The sequence below is a fragment of the Cyrtonyx montezumae genome, unplaced genomic scaffold (assembly GCF_038088225.1).
Source record: "Cyrtonyx montezumae isolate F1298 unplaced genomic scaffold, pur_monq_1.0 scaffold_17, whole genome shotgun sequence".
NCBI lineage: Eukaryota > Metazoa > Chordata > Aves > Galliformes > Odontophoridae > Cyrtonyx > Cyrtonyx montezumae.
This window is the reverse complement of record NW_027071903.1, coordinates 6,420,452-6,445,748: the sequence shown is the minus strand read 5'-3', so window position 1 is coordinate 6,445,748 and position 25,297 is coordinate 6,420,452. Positions and strand designations below refer to the sequence as shown.

The 25,297-nt window shown below is 34.8% G+C and overlaps 1 protein-coding gene across 1 annotated transcript in view; it reads right to left on the bottom strand.

Annotated features, from left to right (window-relative positions):
• LOC136046561 (transcription initiation factor TFIID subunit 4-like) overlaps positions 1-25,297 on the bottom strand; it is a 126,981-nt gene that overhangs the window by 21,471 nt on the left and 80,213 nt on the right. Inside the window, exon 14 of the mRNA XM_065733158.1 lies at positions 18,647-18,769. Within this exon, the coding sequence (XP_065589230.1) occupies positions 18,647-18,769 (123 nt within the window). The remainder of the gene's footprint in view (positions 1-18,646; positions 18,770-25,297) is intronic.

Genomic DNA, 25,297 nt, shown 5'->3' with positions numbered 1-25,297 from the left:
AGACATAGCAGTATGCATTTCAAAGGGTGATCCACCATTGTGAAAATTAGCATCTTAGCTTTGCATTCATTTCTACTACTAGCGAATCTGTTTTCACTCAAAGCAGTGGGAAACCTTTTTTCTGACACAGAACTATCATCAGTATCCTCAGAAATATGTAGCAAGAATTAAAATATGGTTCATAAATAATTTTAAACAGATCTACTTATCCAAAGTGTAAATCTGTTTATGAAATAAGTATTAGGGGATAGTTGTAAACCCATCTTTTCTTTTAAAATGGTAAATTAAGGCCTATTATTTTCACGTGTCTAAAACACCCTGCTAATAGAACATCTTACAAGCACACAGACAAGTTAAAATAATCTGTCTGCTTCAGACACATTTAAGTGAATCTGCAAAACAGAAGTTACAAAGCTGTTGAATAATTTTTTTTCCCCCAAATCGTATTTGTAGACCTGGATACCAACTCCCAGACACACTGTGCAAAGAAAAATGGGAACAACAGACTGAAGTTGGGATTGATTTACTTCATTAGCTGGGATTACAAGTTTAACTTACAAACCAGAGGTCAAAATTTCTCATTAACAAGGGGGCCATGAATCGCTGCAGGGCTTGGTTCAAGAGGAGACCACTCTTATTACTAACTACACATTTCAATCTGTCTTTGATGTTCTCCTTCTACCCTCCTCCCTTTTATTTTTTGGCAGAGGAGTTGATTTTAATTGTAGCTATACAACACAGCTCAGTTTGCCTGAGAGCCAGCCTCCACATCTGCAGTGAGTGCAGTTCTAGTGATATTGGGTGCAGTCCATAGCTCAGGGCTAATTTTAATGGCTCCCCTTTTCATACAAGGCTCAGATTGTTTTCCACGTGATTCCTGTTAATTTAGCTGCAGGAAAGGGCATCAGTTTTCCTTGTGAGTTTCTGATCCATACTTCTAAACTAGGTGAAATATATTAAAGAAGAGAAATGATCACAAAACGAAAGATTCAATTTTCTACAACCTCCTTAAACTGATAAAGAAAATAATCCCCACTATTTTGATATCCAAAAGAGAAACACAGTTATCAACAGTATTTTTCTGATGTCTGCCTTCTGATAATCCTTTAATTTCCAAAATGCTGAGAAGAAGCTTTTGAAACCTCTAACAATGCTAAGGGTTAAAAAAGGGACACTTAACTGTCTGCAAATTGTATATTTTCAAAATCTATAGATGCAAACTATGATTTCACAGCACATTTCTCTAAACAAGTAATAGTTGAGTGTGTTATGGCAGCAGATGGTGTAGTACACCATCAAATAATAAAATGTTTCATGCATATTTTCTATTTTTGGTGAATAGAAATAAAATAACTGAAAACAGTTAAAATGTAACGTATTCAAACAGCTGAGAAGTGCTCAGTCTATAGGACGCACTGTAGCTTTTAAAGGAAAACCTGTCATTGATGCTGGTTAAACAGCTGAACTTTTCATATATCATGGATAGTTACATTTATAATCAAATTTGCCTCAGCAATTAGTTATATTCTACATGGTTGTAACTGTCTTTAAACAGTACAAAATTTAAAAACACTGAAAAATGGACTGTAGTAAATTTTAAAGTAACAATGACACATATCATTTTTACAGAAAAATGTTTTTCTTAAGTGAGATGTAAAAAAAAATGGCTAAGACAATAGTTATCAAAATTTTTCATACTCAGTGCCTCATTTCTGTTTACAGCCACCTATTTTGACTACAAAGAGTTATCATCTCCAGCTTCATACCTATTTATTACTCATAATGAAAGACAATTTTGCACAGGGTAAATTCATATTGGTTTACGATGCAAAACCCTAGGGTGAAAAGGCAGGAACAATTAGGTGGGTTATTTTAATTTTGGGTAAAATCAGATTTCTGTTCATTACAACAGACAAAAATCTGCAAATTGCATAGATGTATTCTGTGTTTCCCATTTTCTATTGGGCCAGTTTTCACTTTACATGGAATACTTAAGGATAAACTAGAGTAAATTACTCTTTTACTTGTTTATATTAACAGTTATTTTTAATGCTCCATTTTTCCAAGCTTTTCCAGTTGCCAGCCAGTGTAAAAGCACTACAAGGTATGCTTTGAATTCATACTCTGAGCTGAGTATTAACTTTTTCTGATGGTAAAGTCAGACCCCTTTTGTGAAAGTCTATTACTAGTTTGTAACTAATCTGCCTGCTGGAAGTTTATAAAGACCCTTTGTTTGTTTCTGGAACCAGAATGCAGTGAGATGCAAGGCGAGGCAGCCTTGGCTGGCTATCGGTTTCATTCCTTTCAGCAGCATAGGTCAAGTCACTGGCCATGACTCCCAGTCACCTTTACAAAATCTGCTAAAGCGTCAGTAACGTCTTATCAACACAGGGTGCAACGGCTACCTTCAAGTTTCAACAGGGGGTTATCTTAACAACTAGACATCTTTAAAAGGTCATTATTGCAGTCTAATTTCAAACTGGCACCAAAATGAAGGGCTGTCTTTGTGTGGGATTAATTTGAAAACCTCAGGATTTGATGTCAGTGGGAAATAACCAGCGTGGGACTCATAATGCTGCCTTCTCCTGCTTCTGGCCAGCACCTAGGGCTAATTTCTTAGGAGATGAAAACTATGACAAGCCCTTCAGTTAAGCTGAAAGCAGGCAGCAGTCCAGTAACACCCACAGGCCTCAGAGGCATCCTGTGACCCCCTTAGAAAAGTCACATTCACTTTGCTCTTGAGAAAGGAAAAATAATGCTGGAGGCATTTTGTTTTAAACCATGTGAAATAAGGAAATGTGAGGATGTGAAAATGAAGTGAAAAAAGTTAGAATTCATTTCCTCCCTTTGCAATGGCTTAGAAGCAAAACTGGTTCATTTTGAAAGTGTGTGTAAAAATCTGATACATTCACCAGTAGGCAGTGACTACAAAATGCTTAAGGTAAAATATGTAAATATGTAAAATAATCTCTTGAAAACCATCTCCTTTTGTGCTTGAAAGCATTCTGTAAAAGCATCTTTATTTCTCAGCAGCATTAATAGACAGCCAGAATGAAAAGTTACTTCTTGTTAAAACAAAAAAATAACAACAAAATTCAAGGTACTAGAAAAATATTTTTGAAATAAATCCTCAGAGTAGTGAAGGGGAAGAAAATTAATGTGTAAGTTCCTTGGATGACTTCTGCCCTTTTAGTATTAATCTGAATAATAATAAAGGAGTATGTAAATTACAGTTTCAAAATTTTAAATGGGGTTATTTTAACTATCATAGACTTAAGGCAAACTTAATCTGCCAAGTTTTCACTCTCATTTTATTCTAAAACTCTGCCTCACTTTTTTACTCCTATTATGACTTCTAACTTAGATGAGCTTTTTTGTCTCATACCTAGGCAGATCCAACCTAATTTCCTCTGTCATATTAAACCAGACTACGCAAATGTACATTCAAGACTGTTTACTACTTAACTAGGACAGCTAATCTTGTTCCAAATTATTCTCATTAATTAAAGGGTACACTTCAAGGGCCCATTAGAATGCTAAAACCAAGAGTACCTGAATACTTGAAACTTTTATTCTCTGGCCTAAATTCTTGAGACTGTATTATCATATTATCAACTACATAATCAAACCAAGTAACAGAGAATTCATTAACATTAATGCAATGTTCAGAAAAATGTTTCAAAAATGAAGTCTGAATTCATGGAAATGTGCTCTTGCATTAAAAAATACATTATTCTTTTCTTTAAAATTTTTTCCATATTTGAGTAAAGATAAGAAAGCAAAGATAATTAACAGGTAAGGAAGAAGACAGGAAACAAAGGCAAAGGAAGGGCATCTGGAGTTACTGCATCACACAAGTACTGAATGATCTTTCCAGAATAGGACTACTGGGATCTGGCAAGAAAAGTTCAAAGGGCATCAGACATCAACACAGGAATGCAACTACAAAAACATCTATACTGAAAAAGGAAGCAATATAAATTTGAATATTTGAAATAGTGGAACTTATGCAGTTCAGTTTCTTTAACAAAATACCTCTTTCAAATCAATTACCAACATTAGTAATATTAAATAAGAAAATAAATTATTTGTAGCATCAAATCCAAGTTGCACAATCAGGCTATTCCACTCTTTCATTTAATGTAGAGGCAGTTATACATAATATGTTGTGGAAAACTTCTCACTACAACCCTGGAATCTTAAAATAACAATATGAGAAGTTAACGGAAATTTCAGAAACTGAGACTGCCAAAGAATAATATACACAAAGCTTTCGTCATTCTCTTTCCAGTTTAATGCTTAAGCAGTAGGAAATGGAAAAAAATGATAGTCTGTATCTGTATTAAAAGGAATCAGAACACTCGATTTTCCTCCTCCTCATCCTTTCAAATCTGTATTTTTTTCAGTAAACTGTGGATGGAAGGATGCATCTCAGCATGTTTTTAATATGAAGACAAAAGGTATGATTATGCCAATATTTTTAAGTCCTAAGTGTTTGCTTGAATTAAAATGTTTAGATAAATTGGCATTTTTTCTAAGACAGCTATAGTTAATGGGTCAAAACATAATTTGCCTGTCCTGTTTGAGCTCAGAGATGTTTGTACAAGTGTCACAATCATTCATGTGACACTTGTCTGCTTTATTATTCCATGCCAAATATAAGCAAATGCTTACAAGGTTTCTTTCTCCGAAGCAAATAGAAAATATAGAAGAAAAGAATAAGACATAAGTGTATGCAGGAAGCTTAAGAGATATCAAGACTATTATTTCTCAGCACTATTTTTTAATGCTAGCTTCTCCACCATGTGCTCTTTAAATTATTGCTAAATTATTACAAGAATGTTTGTAATCAACTCAGTTATGGTCAAGCGTGCACTGGACTGTAAATACAAGCCTCTTGTCATCCCATCAGCCATTCACTTCCTCACAGGCACAGAGTAGCTTCATGACTGTAGGAACCTGAAATATCCTGTGTATGTGGGCACACAGGCTCCTCCTCATTATTTCTGAGAGAGAAAGAAAATACATCTATGCGCTCTTTGATGGCAACTGCAGCAAAACTGAACAGCTTCTTTCTGTAATTCCTGTATTTTAATTTCCCAGCTGCTCTTTACTGAGACTTGCACATATAACCATTGCCAGAAAAGTATAGGAAAGTTAATAATTGTTAAAGGGTTACATGAAGAAGATAATTGTTCTATTTCTTCTGAATTGCCAATACTGATTTTGCTGTGAGGGGGGATTATAGAAAGAAATGGAACACTAGAGACAGAAAAGTACTGTCACCAAAATAATCTAACAAATGCAAATACAGCTCACAGTATTAACAAAAGTGTTGAGTCTAAGACTATAGACAGATGTTAGATTTGGATCCAGCTGTGCTGATCAAAGGCTTTATGCCCCCCAGCTGCTCCTCACTGCCCCCTGCTGAAGTTATTATCCTGAAGATCTGCCAGCAGAGTAGTTCATACGAGCACTCCCTAACTCACTCCAGGCAATATCAACCAGCCTAATCCATAGCACCTATTTATATTATTTAAAATAATCCAGTTGATTTTGTCTAAAGTAGAACCATTCCATAGTCTAAACTTCACTGTGGTAAGATCCAAAAGAGGACTCACACAAAGATCACCACTAGTATAGTTGTTCACACTGTGATCATCTTTTGGAAGCCCTGGAAAACAAGCACTGCTAAAATATCATCTCTCTCAATAATTTCAATAGAAAGCATTTTAAAAAAATCACCTAAGCAAATAAAGCAATGCATAAAACCTGATTTTTTTTTCACAACAAAAATGCACCCTCTGAATTTTCCTACTGAATTACAGATTGCTAATAGTATTAACATCTGAAAACAGCACCAAGAGTAGTGACATAAAACCTCCCTTAACATGGAAAGTTCAGAGCATCAAAAACATTACTTCTATTCAGATACACTTATAAGAGATCACCAACTTAAAAGACAATCCAAACCATTGTTTTGTTTGGTGATTCTTGACTCTGGGTGGATATATTATGCCTGATTTAACTTTCACACTGAAACAAGCTGAGACTTCTGCTAATAAAGACAAAACAAAATAGACAAATCAGGTAACGTTTAGAGCTGCAGACTCTGTAAAATGCATTGTAAAATAACACTTCCATTTGCATGACAATTTGGGATTATCTTGCACTTTTCAAGGTACATTTGAAGCCATGCAGCACATTTCCCAACATTGTCAAAATGTGCCTACCATCACACTACACATACTAAAACAGTCCTTTAAATATTAAATACTAATCATGACCACATTTTCAACTGGATTTCAGTCTGCTCGGGTAACTTTTTTCTTGAGGTGACAAACTCACAGTACCTGAATTCATTACAGCCTGATTAATTATGCTGCTTTCATACAAAGGTGAAAGAGACTTCAATCAGAAACAGTAACCTTAAACAGTACCTGTGCAGCAGTGCATCAGAATATCAATCCCAGATTCCTGCACCTTTCATTTGCTTTGTGAAGTCTTAGTAATTAGTTCTCTATGTGATAGATATGTCACATAAAACAGCTCAACTGCAATTGGTTAAGTAACTAAAGGAAGAGACTGGCAACATTTCAGTTCTAGGGGATGGAAATTACACTAGCATTAAGATATTGCAAACTGTACTCCTATACTCTGCTTGCATTTTACTGCAACCTAGCTCTAGTATGCAATCAACTTTTTTCCCCAACTAAGCATTGCAGGAGTTTGAAGAATAAACAGGAAAAAGGGAGGAGTGGAGTCAATGCCAGACTGCTCTTCTCTCATCCAGCTGGGGAATGCCAAAATTTCATCTTTTATATCTTTGGAAAACATTTATCCAGAAACAGAATATTTGACTATTACCTTCTTTTAAAGGTATGACCATGACACACTGATGGCCCACCCATAACTGGAGAGCAGTACTGTTTTTGCTTGCTTTGTACTCAAACTTGTTAACATGAAAAGATAAACGAATACAAGACAAGAATCAGACATATATGTCTAAAATACAAACTGCATAATTAAACTGAGAATGAAAACAAATCAAAGGTTTATATGTTCCAATAGTATTTATTGTTCCTTTACATAAAGGAACAAGGAACTTGGCAAATATTTTGTATGAATAAAGGCCCATCTTCACACAAGTATGGGTTATGAATAGCAATGAACAAGATAAGAAGACTAAGATAAAGTCAACTAGAGTAAGCCACAGACAGAAGTAGAGCCAGACTGACAATGGAATAATTCCCATTGCACTGGGCTAAAGAGCTTTCTCTATAGATTCATTTAATACCAACACACATCAGCATTTGTACGGAAAGAGATACTATGGAGAAAGATTTTTAAATGCAAAGTTTGGGATATCTTTTTTTTTTTTTTTTTTTTTTTTTTTAATACAGATGATACTCAAAGCATACTTCTCTCTGCAGACTTAGGTCTCTCGTGCCTGAAGTCTGTAGCATGCCTGTGTGCTCTGCTGCTGACGGCGATTTGAAGAATTTGCTGTACCTACAGAATTGTATTACGGAGATCCTAGAGGGTATGTGACTAAAACTTGTTGAATTAAGTTCTAAGAAAATAAATGTAGGTGATTGGTTAAGGTTTAGTTAAAATCAGGAACTAAAGGTACTCCAAGGTTTCTCTTCCATTGTCACTTGTCTCTATCATTATGGGCACAGCATTGACTCTCTCTGAAAAATATCTTTACTCCATTTTTTACAGAAAAATAATCTGATTTTTTAGACCAATAAGAGATTTAAAAACAGAAAAACATGCAACTAGAAAGTATTTTGCAAATTAAAAGGAAGTGTAAAACTCTAGTATTAATCAAATTGATAAAATATTCGTCTACAAGAAACAAAAATAAAATTGATTTATTTCCAGTTATACAGTTGCCTTAGTTTCAAGATTATTTCTCAAATATTAACCATGAAAAAGTACCTAACTGTCTGAACAATAGATATGAAAAATATTCTATTTAATCAATAACTCTGATACTTCTATAAATATTCACGGTAAAATATATATGTATTCCATAAGATATATATGCCATAGACAAATTAATCTTTAAAACTACAGCAGAGATGTCTCCCCCAGATTCTCTTTGATTTGGCTGGCTCAACCAATCTGCTATGGCCATTCAACCAGTTAAATAAATTTCTATAATGATTTCACCATTTTATGCTGCCTATCTGCAAGTTCTTACTGTCAACATGAATTACTCTGTACGCTGCAATTCCCCCATCAGTTGAGACAAAGTATGACTGTTGTAGTGTTCTGTTAACATGACATGCTTCTCATATATCTGTATTCCAAATGTCAAGTTGATACAGTACAGTCAGCCAGAAGTGTTCTATTATCAGATCTAGAAGAACAATTCACACTAAAGAGTAGACTGCAGAATAGGTAGGTAAAGCATTTTCTTTGATATGCAATCTCTAGTTTGGTGTCAATTCTTAACAAGTTCTCCATGTTATGGTGTCTTTCTATGCAACTGGAGTGTAAGCCGCTTAAGGAGGATTAATCTGACACAGCTTGATTTGTCTGTTTTACGTGATGCTCATTCTATCCAGACAGAAGTCAGGTAGCTTTGTCTTCAGAAGGAGAGAAAAGAGGACAGAAAAAGCTATCAAGTTGCTTTTTTTTTTTTTTTTTTTCCCCGGGGGAAAACTATCAGAAATTGCAGTACAAATAAAAATTATTAAGAAAATAGCTATTCGTAACACCAATTGAAAGTGGGAGATATAAATATACCTCAGAAAACCCTGAAAAGTGTATCATTTTTGTTAAGGTTTAAATGATTGCATATTTAAATTCAAGAGCAATGTATCTCTCTATTTAGTTAAATGAAATAACTCACAGCTAGATTAGAGATTATATGGCCTTGTTAAAGAATTATGTAGAAACTAGAAGATTTAAGTTAAATTCATCATTTAAACAAGAATAGCAAAAATCTAATGTTGTGGAACCTATAGTTGGAAAAGCATACTCATTAAAACAAATACTGCTTTGCCTTCTCCCACTCACTCAGTACAATTTAATGCACTTACCACAGCAGTATGTAGTACTTACATAGTAAGGGCAGAAGTAAAGAAAATGAAATTAAAAATAATTCAGTTTGATCACCACTAGGAGTGATGTAAATACAATAAATAACATTTTATAATTAAAAACTGTGTTTGACTTCAGAGCTACAAGGACTCATTGCTCAAAAATAAGTAGAACAAGTTGGATTATGAATTACATCACTTTTTTTAATATATGGCACTCTAGAAAGTGAACCCCAATATGTCAAACTAACTTATTAGTTACAGCAGCTAGAATAAATACTGCAACATAACTAATGGGCCATTAACAAGATCCAGATCTAGATTTACATTTCTAAAGTCTTGGAAAGTTCAAGTCTTTCTAACAAATATGAAGAAGTCAACTAAAAAAGTATTAAAACATTCATTAATCATTCCTAATTTTCATTAATTGCTGCAAACTGATCAGATGCCAAACTCAAATGCATGACCTACATCACACAGAGAACAGAGTCAAAATAAACAAAGTTGATGCTTCAGTTAGAGATTCATTAATAATTTTCTAAGTAGCATAGAATTAGAAGACTTTTTGCTAAAATAAGGTATTATTGGTCAAGCGGATTGGACACAGACAAATCCTCAAATGTGAAAATGATGATCAGGCGTGGAATCAGATCACCCTTTTAAATTCTCCTTGCCCTTAACTAAGAACATCCACAGAACACGTCTCATCACAAGTAAGCTTATCAACTGAATTAACACAACACAGTATTACAAAGTAACCAATTCCAGATTCAGATTCAAAATGTTTCTTAAAAAAAAAAATATATATATATATATATATGTATATATTATATATATAGTTATAGTTATTTATAGAGAATTACTAATAGAGAGGACAGAACAAATGTTGGCTTTGAAGATAAGTATCAGGCATATTTTTTGGGTCCATCAGATTAAGCTCCCATTCTGCTTTTGTAAACACGTTTCTTAAAAAAAAAAAAAAAAGCAGGGGGGTTTACTTGCATAAAATTGAAAACAAGTGAAAAGAGAAGAAAGACAGGGATCAACAAAACCTTGCTAAAGAGAGAAATATAGGTGACTTCTTTCATAGTTTGGGAAAACTGTACCATAGGCCAGTGATATGGCCTGGGAAAAAAATGCCCTCTGCTGACACCTCCCTTGTAGATAAAGAAGGCTGCAGTGCTGCTGTCTTTTTGATCAAGAGAAGAAATCCCACGCCAATGACTGTTTCTCCTGACAGACTGCTTGTCCTTTTTAATGTTACATGAGAGCACCAGCCTGAATTTCCCTCCCCTCAGAGCTAGTACCACTACTACTGATTAGAGATGCTGGTCTGCCTAGGGGTACTCACTTTGGCCAAGGCTGTTTAACCTGTTGTGCTCCTTTTTTATTCCCAACCTTCTCCTTTGGAGATAGAAGCTTTGCTTTTTTTTTTTTTCATGGATATTACAGTATGCTTATTCTTCTAACAGAGCTTCTTCAATATAGTTCAGAAACTGGTTCTTCATACAGAGGTTCAGCTGTTGTAATGCTTGCAGCTTTGCAAGATCCTGTCATGCTCAGGAAGACTAGAGAAATAATTATTTTACTGATAATTGCAGTCAACACCATCTCCATGCTTCTAAGGCATGGAAATCACTATTCGTGGTAACTTCTGCTTTCTCAACATTGCAGAAGATCTCATGATTCTCTTAATTTGCCTCCACACAACACTACTGTTCTTTGTCCTGTTGTTTGCTGAGATAATTATCATGCCAACATTACTACAAACAAAACAACAAAACCAACAATAAAGCAAGCACTGGAAAGAAGTTTGCTTACTTACACTGTGTCTTTCACATAGCTAATCCATAGACTCTGCTCAAAGTTCATAACAAAAATGAGGGCAAATTAGGGTAAAATTTCCTAAAGTGGTTCACGTTTGTCTTATCTCCCAAGGGCCTGGACTTTTAAATGATCTATGGTTTCCATATACAATTTTTATTATAGTTTAAATTAGTTTCAGTTAATTATGAGGAGCATGTCTGTGTAGATTCATTTTTGTTTGGAAAGTGCTGATACAAAACTATGTTACTAGTTTGAAGGAGTACCCGAGGAAACTAACTTTGAATTCCCTAAGTAGTACCAGTTAAAAAAAGGCATAAAAAACATAATTTTGTTAAAATCAGTGGAATTTCAGATACACACACAAAAAAAGTGGAATTATGGTCTGAAAGGAGGAGTTAAAAGGAGAAAACAAACCACAGTTTTATAAATCAAGGAAACAATTTTATCATCACAGTCCTGCTAGACTGCAAAAAATTGTCTCCATTTTTTAACTTGCATGCTTTTCTTTTTGACCATATCTCCCATTGTGTTTTATTTAAAAAGAGGGAAAAAAAAAGAAGAAAATTAAAAAAAAGATTTTTTTAAAAAAAGCATGCCAAGGTTGGGGAGCTGTGATTTGCAGTGCTGCATGATGCCCTTCCCTTCCTATTGCAACTCCCCTGCAGCAACTGGCTGCAAGCCTGTAACTTGAAGGCAAGCAGTAACTAAGTAACTAATAAATAAGGAGTATACCACTAAAGTAAACAGTACCCTAGCTATAATTAGCTAGCACAGACAAGCTGCTGGTGGTAGATGTCTCTCCGAGTTCCCTCAGGCCCTCTCCAGTCCAACTCCCCCACAGAATCCCTTTAACCAGCATGCTCCTGTTTGACTGCAGGCAAAACAAAAACAAAAACCCCTTTTTTCCTAGTCACTCACACTAGAATAGACTCTGTAACAAAAGGAACACCAAGATGAAGATCCCCCCCGTCAGATATTTTTACTATGTTAATTATTTGAAAGCAAAATACAGCCTGCAATATTGAAGACAAGTTCCGAAGCCTGCCACTAAACACGCTCTGATCGTCCCAAAGACTTTGGTGGTCAAACAATGTGAGACTTTCCAAAAGCATGCAATATGCCTGTTTCCCAAAAGGAAGCCCTGCTTTTATCACATAAAGAGAACAGTAATAAGGCATTTCCTAAATTAGAATCAGTTACAGATTAGCAGAGTTCATGCAGTAGGGAACACAAAAGGACTGATAGGAACACTGAAATATACAGCAATCCAACAAAATCATCTTGCATGTAATTAATGTTCTACACAAGACATGTTACTAACTTCAAACAAACCAACTACAGTGCTTAAAGTTGAGCATGTGCACATGCCCTTGCAGGTCTGGATCTCAGATGCTTAACTTCTCGTGAATGTGGCCAACCACGTTCCATTTTCTCATTCCTCTTACAAAGAGAAAATGTGTAAGCCATGCAAACTTGTCAAGCTTTTGGCTTTAATCTCAAAGTTTAAATATTTGAACCACTGTTTTCAATTTTATCATTGACAAATTTTAGGAAGCCAAATTTCGAAAGAGAAATGTGGACAGTAGCAGACTGGTCAACAGATGTAGAAGTAGTGTGAACAGTAATTTCCAAATTAAACAAATGTTTGCTCAAAATGTTCTTAGAGTACACAATAGATTATAAGGGCTGACAACACATCACAATCATTAACAGCAACATTTGTCATAATAGAAAACCCTGCACTACAAAATGCTGATATTTTGTCATTTCACAATGACATCGCTTACGAAAACTGTAGTAGGACCTGACTCCAACATTTGTGCATCACAGAACTGTAGGGTTTGGAAGAGACCTCTAGATATCATCTAGTCCAGCCCCCCTGCCAAAGCAGCTCCCTAAAGCAGGTTGCACACACAGACATTCAGGTGGGTCTTGAGTTATCTCCAGAGAAGGAGACTCCACAAGCTCCCTGGGCAGCCTGTGCCAGTGCTCCGTCACCCTCACTGTGAAGTTCTTACATACATTTGTGCAGAACTTTCTATGCTTCAGTTTGTGACCATTTCCCCTCATCCTATCACCACACACCACTGAGAATTGTGTATATGTGTATAAATATACATGAATACTATGCATACATGAATACTTCCAAACTGATACAGAAACAATTCAGGCTTGCAAATCTTGGAAAACTCATATGTGGCATAAGGTAAGTTCAGAAACACTACAGAAGTAGCAAAAGCACTGCTTAGATACTCATCTGGAAGAGGGACTCAGGCAATGGTTTGGTTTTACAGTTTGTTAAATGACAAAAATTCTGTTCAGTATTTCAACATGAACTGTTCAGATTAGAAGCTACCAAAAGAATTCCCATGAAGTTCAAGCCTACCTCCCTAAAGGTTCAGAGAAAATTCAAATGTTAAATGCTATTACCCTAATTGTCACTTTCAGTACAACCAACATACTACTTGACCTCCTTCAAAGACTCAGGCTGGAAATGTCCAACAATTGACATCTTATTAAATTTCTTCAGACTCTAAGGATTACACAAAAGTTATCCAACGTTAAACAAGATGGAAGAGAGAAGGAAATAAGACAATTTGATGATTCACTTGACTCTTTTGGAAGAGAGTCAGAGGAGAAACACTGCTATTTTAAGATGCTGAATCTTTCTGTGCATACATTGAAAAGTTACACCACAAAATCTTTCTGCTCAGGTTTTAAAAAAATACTTTCATAGACATCTAAAAACGCCATAGCACCTTGGGCCTCACCTTCTGAAGTCAATGGAGAAACGTTAATTCTGAAAAATTCTCAGCTAGACCCTTTCAGTTTTTATTAGGCTTACCAGTTTTACTTAGCAAGAAGAAGAAAAAACCCGAAATTGTAAACATCAGAAAAACAGAGGCAACAAAATTTAGTTTAATGTCTACCTCCTTGATATTGAGACATTGAAGGGAGAATACAATTGAAAACACAAGCCCTACTTTGAAATTAGTGGCTCCTATTTTATTATGTTGTCCCATATAACCTATGAACCATATATAACAAATAAAAAAAAGCAACCCCTAAACCCTCCAAAAAGTCACCCTAACATCAAGAAACTCACGTATCCTCTATCCCCCAAATCCTCAAAATAGCTGTCTTTTGCAAGAAGAAAAACAATATTTTAGCAAGTAACAGCAACAGATGTGTACGGGGACTGACAAAAAATGGATGAACTATTAAATACTCAAAAGCCATTTTGCCAAGTTCTCATATTTGTTGCTAATCTGCACGCACTTACTACAATTCTAAAGTACCCATAAATAAAAATATTGTATTTAATAAATAAGTGATAAAATTGTGATAAATAAGTGATAAAATAAGTGATAAAAAAGTGATAAAAGCTGATAAAATTATTCTTAAAATGGAATCTTTTTTTCCATGAAGGAGGACTTAAGTCAAAATACAGAACACTACATAAGGCTCTAGTAAGAAACCTTTGAAAAGCAGGGAAAGAAATGCTCTAATGGTCTCCCTTCTGCACGTTAGATCAACATCATGCAGATGGGGATCAATTGCCCTTTCCATCTCCAAATGAAGTAAAAATCAAATCTGTCTTGGCCAGTAAGGAAAATGATTAATATCACAGAATGAATGTCAGAATATTTTGTGTTTCACAGATCAAAGGAATATGTACAGTATGCGAACCTGTTCTACTGGTAAAAAAGAATGTTTGTGCTGGCACAGAGCCACTTTCTATTTTCTTGTATTGCCAACTGACTATTTTTTCTCCTGTCAACTGAGATCCATACAAAATTGTTCTGCCTTCTTACCATAATTCTGCCTCCTTGCAACATGCACAATGTATTTTTACACATTCACTATCAATTAGAATTATTAATTATCAATGAAAAGTTGGCATTGACCCTCCTATTTAAGACATTCCTACTTCCTATTACCAAGTCTGGGAAATGTTTTAATGCTCATGAATTCTTTTCACAAAATAAACCCACAATTATATGTATTTTGCAATATTCCTGATGGACTAGAACAACATTTGAAGTTAAATCTGAAATACAGTAATTCATCACTGGGGTAAATTACTTGCAACCTCATTTATTTAAGAATGAGAAAAATAGGGACAATAACTAGTTAGAAGAATATCTGTAAAGTATTTCAAAGGACTTTGGTTTTCAAAAATATATTAACATATTTACTGTGAATGATTATATTACTTACTTTGAGTTTTGAAAACAACAAACAAAACAAGCCACAAAAGCTAAACTAAACTTAGAATTTTCAAAGCTTCACAAAGATGTACACATTTAACTCTATAAAAGAGGGATAAGGACATACTGCTCAACTATCTTTTGTCTACCTGAAAATTCAAAATTGTATTTGTAACTGATAGTTATTGTTATACCTAAAAGGGAAATCACAACTATCTGCAGGAGTGACATCCTACACCAAAACAGGACTGAGATATCTACTGCATTCTATCATGTCAGTGATGCATGAAGCAACAGCACTTGAAAGGGCAATGATACAATAAATCATTTTTTTTTCCTGTTCTGCTGTTGGTCTATAGGCTTAAAAGCATGAAAAGTAAGTTTTAACTTCTTGGAACACAAACACTTGCAAAAGGCATTACGGTCTATTGTATCTGCTTTCATTTAACTCAAACTTAACCAGTATAAAGAATCTTTAGATTCAATTGCTTTCTAATCATACTTTGACCACTTAAAACTAAAAATCATTTATCAAGGGCCAACCATAAAGACATGAAGACCAAGCAGATACTTGATTTTTAGAACAAGTCATTCCAATAATTTTTTTAAGTGGATGCCATAAAACTACCTTAATTCCACTAAGGTGAGGAAACATCCTAAAGGCTTACTCAGAGCATGACATTCAGTCTTAGATGACTAAAAAGAGCCTGGACTCAGAAGTACTTCTTCCATTTACATCACAGTACCCATTGTGCTTTCCAGATAATCATGGATTCATCCTTATACTTCCAACTACTAGTAGCATAAAGATCTGATATTGAGGAATATTAAGGAACTTGTATACATCCGCATTTTGAAGTCTCTGGTATAACACATTTTCAAGTCTCAAACCTTAGCCTTAAGAATCTTCAAGACACTTTATACAAAATTCTTAACAGGAAAACTGCTTTAAAATGATTAAATTATACCATCAAAAAAAAAAATCTCAGGAAAAACATGGAATCTTTTGCCAGAAATACATAAATACAGAAATGCAAGTTGGTAGCCACACTGGCTACTGAAATAATCAGAAGCATACTTTCAATCACTAGTCCTAATTTTTCCCTACTCAAAATATCACTGCTTAAACTGTAGCCATATTGGGATATTCAAGTCTGCAAGAACATTATCTTTCCCAGCCATTTTAATGGCTTGAATATACACCAGCTGTGAAAAGAAACAAAATATCAGCTCTCCTTTGAGCTCTGGTCCAACATAACCCTCCTGTGAATTTTTGGAAGGTAGATTTTCAAGATACTTTGCTGAATATTTTTAAGATGACTGCCCTTCCACGACGTGCGAAAGTTTTTTTTCTTATCCCTAACAATGACTGTCTTCAATAAGTGGTGATTCACTGAACTAGCCCTGAAGCTGCCTTTGGAAGCTCAGTATTCAAAAACCATCTGTGCCAGCAAGTACCAGGAGAGGGCTTTCACTTGATGTTTAAACAAATTATACCCTCAGATATTTCAAACACATACTTTCTATTTATGTATTTTGGGATACTAGCCATAGGTCTTGATGAAAAGCCACATTATTTAATTATTATTATTCTTGACTATAACAGATACCTGCACTTAACCTCTACACTTTCATTCCATAGACAAAAATGAAAGATTTTGAAATATGCAAATTTTGCATTAATGCTACCTTAGCAATGCTCAAATACTTACTTTTCAAAACTACCATGCCTAGTTGTGTGATGGTTAATTATTTTTTTAAAGTTTTAACTCTTACAATTACATGAGACTATTTCATAAATGAAAGCAAATTTTAATGCCAATAATTAAAAGCCTTACATTTCAAGAAAAAAGCTTGCAAATTTGAACAGAACAAATTAAAAATCCAGAAGGTAAACAAAATAATTCAAAATTCACCTGGCAAGTGCTTCAGGATACTAAATTAAGCAGCTGGTGTCCCCTCTATACTGCTCGTTCCATCCACTGCTCTACCTTTGAAATGCAATGCTCTGTATGAACACAAGCACTAAAAGGACTCAGACAGCAAAGAAGAATTGGGCAGTACAACTTCAGAATTTTTTGATATCTTACACAGCATTAAACTGCAAAAAGCAGCACCATTTAGAGATTTTCCAACTATCTTGTTTGTCATCATCAAATAAAAGTATAAAATTCTGCAAATGTAATATTTTATATTCCGCAAGACAGAAAAGCTGAATTCTTCTAAATGGTGTCTCCTTTCTCTCCATCCTCTTTAATTTTTGATCTAAACTGCTTTACACGTAATAATAAGCAGACTGAGTTAGTGATGGAACTGCTGCCTGCTACATAGGAAGTCAATTCCAGAAGATTTTCTAAAATACGAGAATACAAGAAAGACAGATAGCAGGCAAAGCAAATAAGGTGACCGCAGGTGATCTCAAGTTAGCTGCTTCTGCCTTGTTCTAAGCTCCTTTTCAGTACTCACTGGGCTCTAAGCCAAACTACTTTGGCAAACTAAGCAGAAACTACTCACTTTTTGTAGTTGTTAGGTTAGTTTTCTGCCAATTTACCAAATGGAAATAGGGTAGCACAGTGACAACAGCCAGAGCCAGTGAAAAGGGTAGGAATGCACTATGGACCGAGGTAGAGATCACAGATTAGTCTGAAACTAGTTACATGTTTGGTGTGTTATCTGGGGATGTCTCGCTCCTGTTCATCCATTTTTCTTGAAAATCTTTTCTCCCTGTTTTTCAGAAAGCAATTGTTTTATATGGGTGTGTCAAAGTACCTATGTTAGTCAGTTACTTAAAACAAACTGTTTGTATTTTCCTCAGAACAGACATATAACAGAGAGAACTACTTTGACTTCCATTGTACAGGCATATTTAGCAAAATTAAAAGAAGTTGAACTAAAACTGAAATATAGAATACAGTACTCAGAAAGAGTTATCCAAGGTAATGTAATTCCATTATCACAGTTCTTCATCTTGGCTAACATATTTCACTTCTCAGGGTTTTGTATTGCTTTGTGTGCTAACAAATACGACTACTTCTAGAGCATGGTATTTTTGTTGAAATTACAACATAATCTAGCATGATTACAAACTTGTCCTTGCAGCTGCAAGGCCATTCTGTAAAAGGTTTTGACACATACACTGGTATTAGTACAAGCTCTCATTCTGAATGGTGAGCAACACTACAGGTTTTTTTTTCCAGATGTTTCGTCATGCCCTACCCATTCTTCTGTCTTCCTTTTTATTATACAGAGGAGAAAACTAGTATAAAGACATACTGAACATTTGCAGGAAGTGACCTGTGTACTTCAGGTTTAGCTTTCCTTTTAAAATATTATTTAATATCTGTTGAAAGACAATACTCAAAAACACAACTAAGTGATAACATCATTTTAACTGTGACAAATAAGATAAATAGGACTCACAGTCCTTCTAATTCTGTAGTTTGTATCTCCTTTTCCAAGTTACAGTTCACTGAAAACATCAGCATGCTGAATCTCTAGTTACTCCTACCAGCTTTTGAAAGAATCAGGTTTCTTACTATGAGTACAAACAAATACCTCTCCTCCTACAGTAAGAAGTCCAGGTGAATCAAGCTTCCGCTTCTTCCGGGGACCAATAGCTGCCAATGCAGTTAGATTGGCATCTCTCTGCCTCATTTGTGCAAGTTCTTGTTGCTGCATCTATTAGAGAGAAAAAAAAAATATATATTTAGATTTTATTCTGCTGCCATAACAAAAAGAGTATTCTCCAGACTTGTGAGCAAAAGGTGAAAATCATACATGAACAAATACTAACTGTATTAAGTTATTCCTAGAAATACCATTTTAGCAGCTCAAGAATGAAGCACTGTAGCATAGTGATAATGAAATACAAGAAGTTCCCTCGACTTTCTACAGAAGATCTTTTCTTCCATGTATCTCAGTCGTTGTTTGAAAACCTCACTCTTAGCCTTGAAAACTGCCTCACCTGGTACGTGCTACATATCAAGCGTACAACTCCAGTTTACTACCAATATGAAGAACGTAAACATTGATTAAAATTCTCAGAAAACACAATACATTTTCTTTCATCTCAGATTTACTTTGAATATTACAACTAGGCTTGATACTTGCTTTCAAAAAAAACAATGCTAAATAAATTACCCCTATCTGAACGTTAGCAGAAAGTAATACTGAAATAAAAACCATACAAACTGAATTTACAACTCCGTTATGGGATTAGGATTTAGGTAACAACATATTTAGCTAGTTTGAGGCTAAGACAACAGCCTGCCAGTTTCATTACATAACTGCGCCGCATGCTACAGGAAGAGAAAATACCTCAGCCACCACATGATGAAGAGGTAAGACTGCATACTTATTTTAATTTTATACTTATTTTAGAAAATCAGCGATAAGAGACAAAGTTCTATGAACAATATTACTTTATTAAAGATTCTGATAATCTATATTGCACAAAAATATCTGATGAGGTAAGCAAGATGTGATTTTAATTAGATAAAAACATTCATCATTCTTAGTAATAATGCAACTCCTTCAATAAATTTAGAGGAAATGTTTGTTTGCAAATCCCACTGATGCCATACTTATTTCTACCTCAATAAAAAAGCAGAGAACGCTATATCAAGAGATCTCGCAGTCGCAATGAAGACATTGTACAATACAGGTACAATTCTTCATTAAACCATGACTGAACTGATAGGTCTAGATAGAAAATCTGAGCAGTATATACAAGTGAGGCCTAAATTATCCAGCTGGTAAAAGGATGGTAAAATGATAGTAAAAGGAAAGGAGGTTTAAACAGAAAAGAACAGCATATGGTAACTTTTCTCCATTCACCACTGCCTAGAAAAAGCAGGTCTGCTTCATACATCTTTCTTACTGCATTTTTCAGCTTTCTTCATTTACCAATGCAACATTTTTACATTCTTCGGAAAAAGCAAATTCAGGTTTTCAGACTCCAAATGTACTATTTTCACATCTTCAATTACTATCAGAACTTCAATATAAATTTATATAAAAATAAACACCTAATTACATGATAAAAGAATTGCTTAAATTCAAAGAAGAAACATGGAAAAATATCTAAATAATACTGCAAAGGTCTACACATACTTCTCTTTGCCAACTCATATTAGGTTCTTAGCTCAAATATCTTTGGCTCTCTTCCAGATTAAATGCCAGTTAGACAGACCTGCCCGCTTACCCTTTCAAGGTAGATAGCAACAGTGGTGAGCTCTAATCATTTACAAAGGTCATGATCGGAAGCTAGCCCGTAAGCAGTCATTTAAAATTCGATTGATCCCTATTTGTAGTCAGGGAAAGAAAATGGACATTTCAGCTGTATTGTAATTATGAGGCTTCAAGGCAACTGTAAATAGATGTGCAAATCCAGATACCGGCAAATACCTTAGAGAAGAAATTATTACTATAGTATAACATATATCCAGGAAAGGTTGAAGATAAAACTGCATATAAAACAAGATCTATCATCTTTTTGCTAATTTGCCATGCTTGCCAGCCTATAAGGGTTATCACAATTATCAGAAGTCTGATGAATATTTAAGCTAGGGCCAACTGGCTTCAAGTGATCTCAGACAAAACTGCAAAGTGGATGGCTTCATGGAATAAGAAATTTTGCAGCAGAAAGCTTCAGTTTCCTGGGAGGCATGAGCCAGAAATACTGCCTGATAGACAAATGGTACAATACAAAGGTTATTGTTCTATGAGTACCTTGTCCAAAGTCACCATTTTCAAACCAGCATTAAGCTAATACTTTGTCCACTGCACAATCTGCACTGGAATACACAGTGATTGTGTCAACATGTAATGTATACCTGTGAAGGATTGTTTCACTAACTATAATTTAGGTTTTTTGTGGTTTTTTTTTCACATGCCAACGGTGAATAAAACATGCTGTTTCTCTAATGCCACAAAGTGGGACAAATGCTACTCTCACTACAAAAATACCAGTATCTGGTGCTATTTCAGCAAGAAAATATTAAATAATGAGTACATTGTGAGTATGCATGAGGGTTTACACACATTTATTTATCAAGTTGTCAGGTTTTTTTATTCAGTGGGAAGAGCTAAAGACAATTTTTGATATCAAATACTAATTTTTGACGAATGCATTGGCTTAGCATTTGTCCAAGTAAGTGTACAAGATTTTCAGCTAACTATAATTTCACAGATGACAGGAAACCTGGCTCAGCAGACAGAGCCAAAGAAGCTGGGCTCTGTTTCACTGACACTCAGTGTGAGTACTGGCAAGACCTTTCCCTTCACTTCTCTGTGCTTCTCACTTCACTCACGACAGTCAGACAATACGCTCTCTGGACATGGACCCTTCAGTACTACACACTTAACTATCATCTAGCACTGCTGGGGCTGGGAGACACTACCTTAACACAAATAAGGAAAATGCTGTCAGGTGTAAAAGCCTCCAGAAAAGTACAGAATACCGTTTCTGACACTGGCTTTAAAGTACATACCTTGGTATACTCCAACATAAAATAAAAACATTACGTGAACATAAACGAATATTGGTCAAAACATATCAAATACATCAAACTTGTATATATACTATCAGTAAGATCACAGTATTCTGAAGTTTGATAAAACGAGGGCTGAAATTGTTAAATGCTTGACTGATACTGTAATTTTTTTCAAAATTTTCAAATGTTTTAAATATCAGTTAGGACTAATGTGTTCTTTTTGCTTTTTTGGTTTTTTTTTAAGAAAAGCTTATCTGAAGGCAGAGAATTACAACTTTCATTTATTTTAAATGTAGTTTTATGATCCTGATTACCAACAAAGGCATTAATCTTCGAGCAATTAGTGTACTCCAGTTGGCTTAGGGGAACATCTTTGCACACTCACTATCAGGTTGCTTACTATAAACTACCTTAGCAGATTATGGATATTTAAGAATATCTTAAAACATTCAACAAAATTTCTCCATTATATTTAACATCTTGAAGCATGGATGTTACTCCACTGTTTATGCCTCTTAATTCCCCTCATTCCGATCTTCATACAAGCAATATTTTTCTGCACTCTACATCAGGTTAGCTTGACCAGCTTATTTCTTTTTCATCATCTGACCCCTCATCAAAAATATTATCGCCAACCACAGTCTTCACAATTGGAGGAGAGAAAAAAAAGGGTAGTGGTTCTAGCTTCAGTTTCAAAGACAGGAACAACACTTTTCAGAGATATTCACACAATGTGCCTGCTGACACCTGACTCAGCAGGAGTCTCTCAGTGAATGCAAGAAAAGATATAGGCTGTTTGTAACAGAGAAATCCACATGTAGCTATTACAGGTATCCTTCAAGAAGTTCTGGAATAACCAACTATTTTTATGAGAGCTGCATAATTAACAAAGAATTCATTATTCTGCTTTGGTGTCAAGAGAGATTATTTCTAAGATGTGTCTTTTGTACCACCATATGCCAAATGCAGAACCCTAACCAGTGACAGCCTTCTTCCCCACTATAATCTGGGACTGTACTTTGCATTTAGTGGATCTGACTCTGCAATCAGTTTTGCATAGTTTCAAAATCATCACCTTCTGCTTTTTCAGTCCTTAAATAAGGTGAATTAACCGTAGCCATCTTCAACGTTTTTGTGATTTTAAAGTACTCTTGAAAGTAACAATGAAAATAAAACTGCTTAAACTTCTAAACTTACAAAAATCAATTATATTTTAAAAATGAAAAAGCAGCCTGTTATTACAGTATAGATCATCTCTTAACTAAGCCAGGTAATAATTCCAAGATATTTAAACAAATGAAGTACCTGTTTACATCCTGATAACATAAATAAATTTCCTGTTAAATAAATTTTCCTGCAGAAATGAATCTAATTCATTACATCAACCAGCACGACACAGCTGTTTCATAGCTGCATTCACATACACTGTCATTTTCATATCAGCTCTATATCATTCTATAACACGCCTTCATCCACAATTAATATGGATATATTTATCAATATTAAAGTTTATGTCCTCTGGAAAAGAACCAGTGAATCATTTAGAACTACAGTGATCAACAACAATTAATTTTTTTTGAAAGTCAAAATATATATTTAAAACAGAGATGAATATTCCAATATATTATAAAAGAGAACTGCTTACAAATGAAATTCTATTCTTTGCTCCTTATCTGCTCTAAATTTATTTTTAGCACACCACTTATTTCCTTTATGACAACTTCAATTTACAGAGATGCCTTTGAGAAGAGGTGGAGTATAAGAAAATCGATATTCCACAAATGAAAATTTCATTTTTGCATTAAATTAACAAAAAGAACACCGCATTATTACATTATTAAAGAAAAGATTACAGAGGTTCAAAAATTCTTGGTTTGTTTTTCTTAGGCCATTATTCATTACATTTAGATACTTCAAAAAAGAAGCACCACAAGTCATATGCCACAAGGAAAACAGCTGCACGCCTATCTGAAGTATCAACATGCAATCTTCAAAACCTAATTTAGTAGGTTTCATCACAGGCACATCACGGGCACATTCACAATGCTTGGTAAATAATTCTGCAATAGAAACCAAACAGATATTTTAAGCTGTTTCTGTGCTACAAGCCATTGTGAGAACAGTCATTGAGATATTAATAAAGAAACATATGGTGCTGGGTTTTTTTCTTAGATTTCTATTTCCACCAGCACTCGTAGCAGTCCATGCAAGTGGAAGAAACCACCTGTTTCAGAGATGAGTATGGATTCAGTGTCAAGATTTCTTAAAGAACTTAAGTCCCCAACCATTACTGTAATTAGTACTATAATAATCAACTTTTCTATGAGATCAATTAAAATAAGAGCGAATTCAGAATGTTATGACTGGAGGAATACATTCTATAGATTTGTTCAAGGAATCAGTTTTGTCTGGAAAAGTAATCATCAAGCAAACGAATATTTTGTACAAACAAGCACTCCAGTCCAGCAACTTCAGTACAGGAAAATAAATGGCCTAGCTGTGGCTGTCATCTGTATTGGACACAGATGAGTCACTTACTTCAGCAAATATAAAAGAGAATATCCCAGGAGAAATAGGTCTGTTAATGTCAATTATGCAAACATTTCAGTGAATCTCCTTTGCTTGAATTTCCAGGAAAGGGAATGCCAAAAAAGCAAATGAGATACTGGACTACTAATCAGAAAGACAAGAGTTGTTCAAAACCACGAGCAAAAAGCATTTTGACATGAAGGCAAAATATGCTCCAAATGCAGGACAAAAAATTAGCAAACAAATTACCTTTGCTTAAAGCAGAGATGTAGACCAAACATGGGTCTGAACCGTAGTCATTAAGGACTGCAAAATCTGCTTCAGTGTGATCAGAAAGTAAGAGAATGACTGGAAATCTAATGATTTAAGTCTATACATAAATACATTAAAAAAAAAAAAGAGGAGAGAGTGGCATTGCATAAGAGAAAGAAAGGTCAAGTAAGCGTTTCTCTAATTTAAGATACAAATCAAGGATGTTTTTTAGCATAGAAAGGAAAGTAACCTGTTGACAGAGAAGATCATGAAGATAAAGAGGAAAGAAGAGCTTGAGGACGTAGTCAGGTACATATGAATACTGTCAACTGTAAGGAAATACAAGCAGAGTTGAAAATTTAAGTTTCCGTATTTACAGAACCAACTCAGCTCACAAATAATTGAACTCTGGCTACTTACAATCCTCATCATAGTTCAGAAGCAGTCTGAGAACAGGAAAAGAGAACACAGAAGGGACTAACAGCCCAAAAGAAACAATAAATATTGACAGACTGTAAACCACAATCAAGAATGAAGACAGCCAGGAATGAACACTGAACACAGAATCAGCAATGGAGAGCACCAAGCAACAGATATACTTGATGAAAAGAAGAACATACAAACAATGATTTAAGAAATTATTTCTAGCCAATAGACATCAATGGAGATCCTTCCTAATTCGGTTTGCAATGGATGATTTAATTCTTGATAAGAGAGTAATATGCTGGGGAAAGCCTGTGTTAATTGATGGTTCTGCAACATATATCTATCAGCCTCAGACAGTAATTACATCCCCTAGAAAATGTTCTTTTTTGCTGAGGAGAGCCTGAAATGTGGAACCATTATATGTGTCCTAAGATGTCCATAACTCAAGACACAATGAAAAAAATGAAACTCATTAAGAATGCTGGCAGTAACCTCAACAATGTCC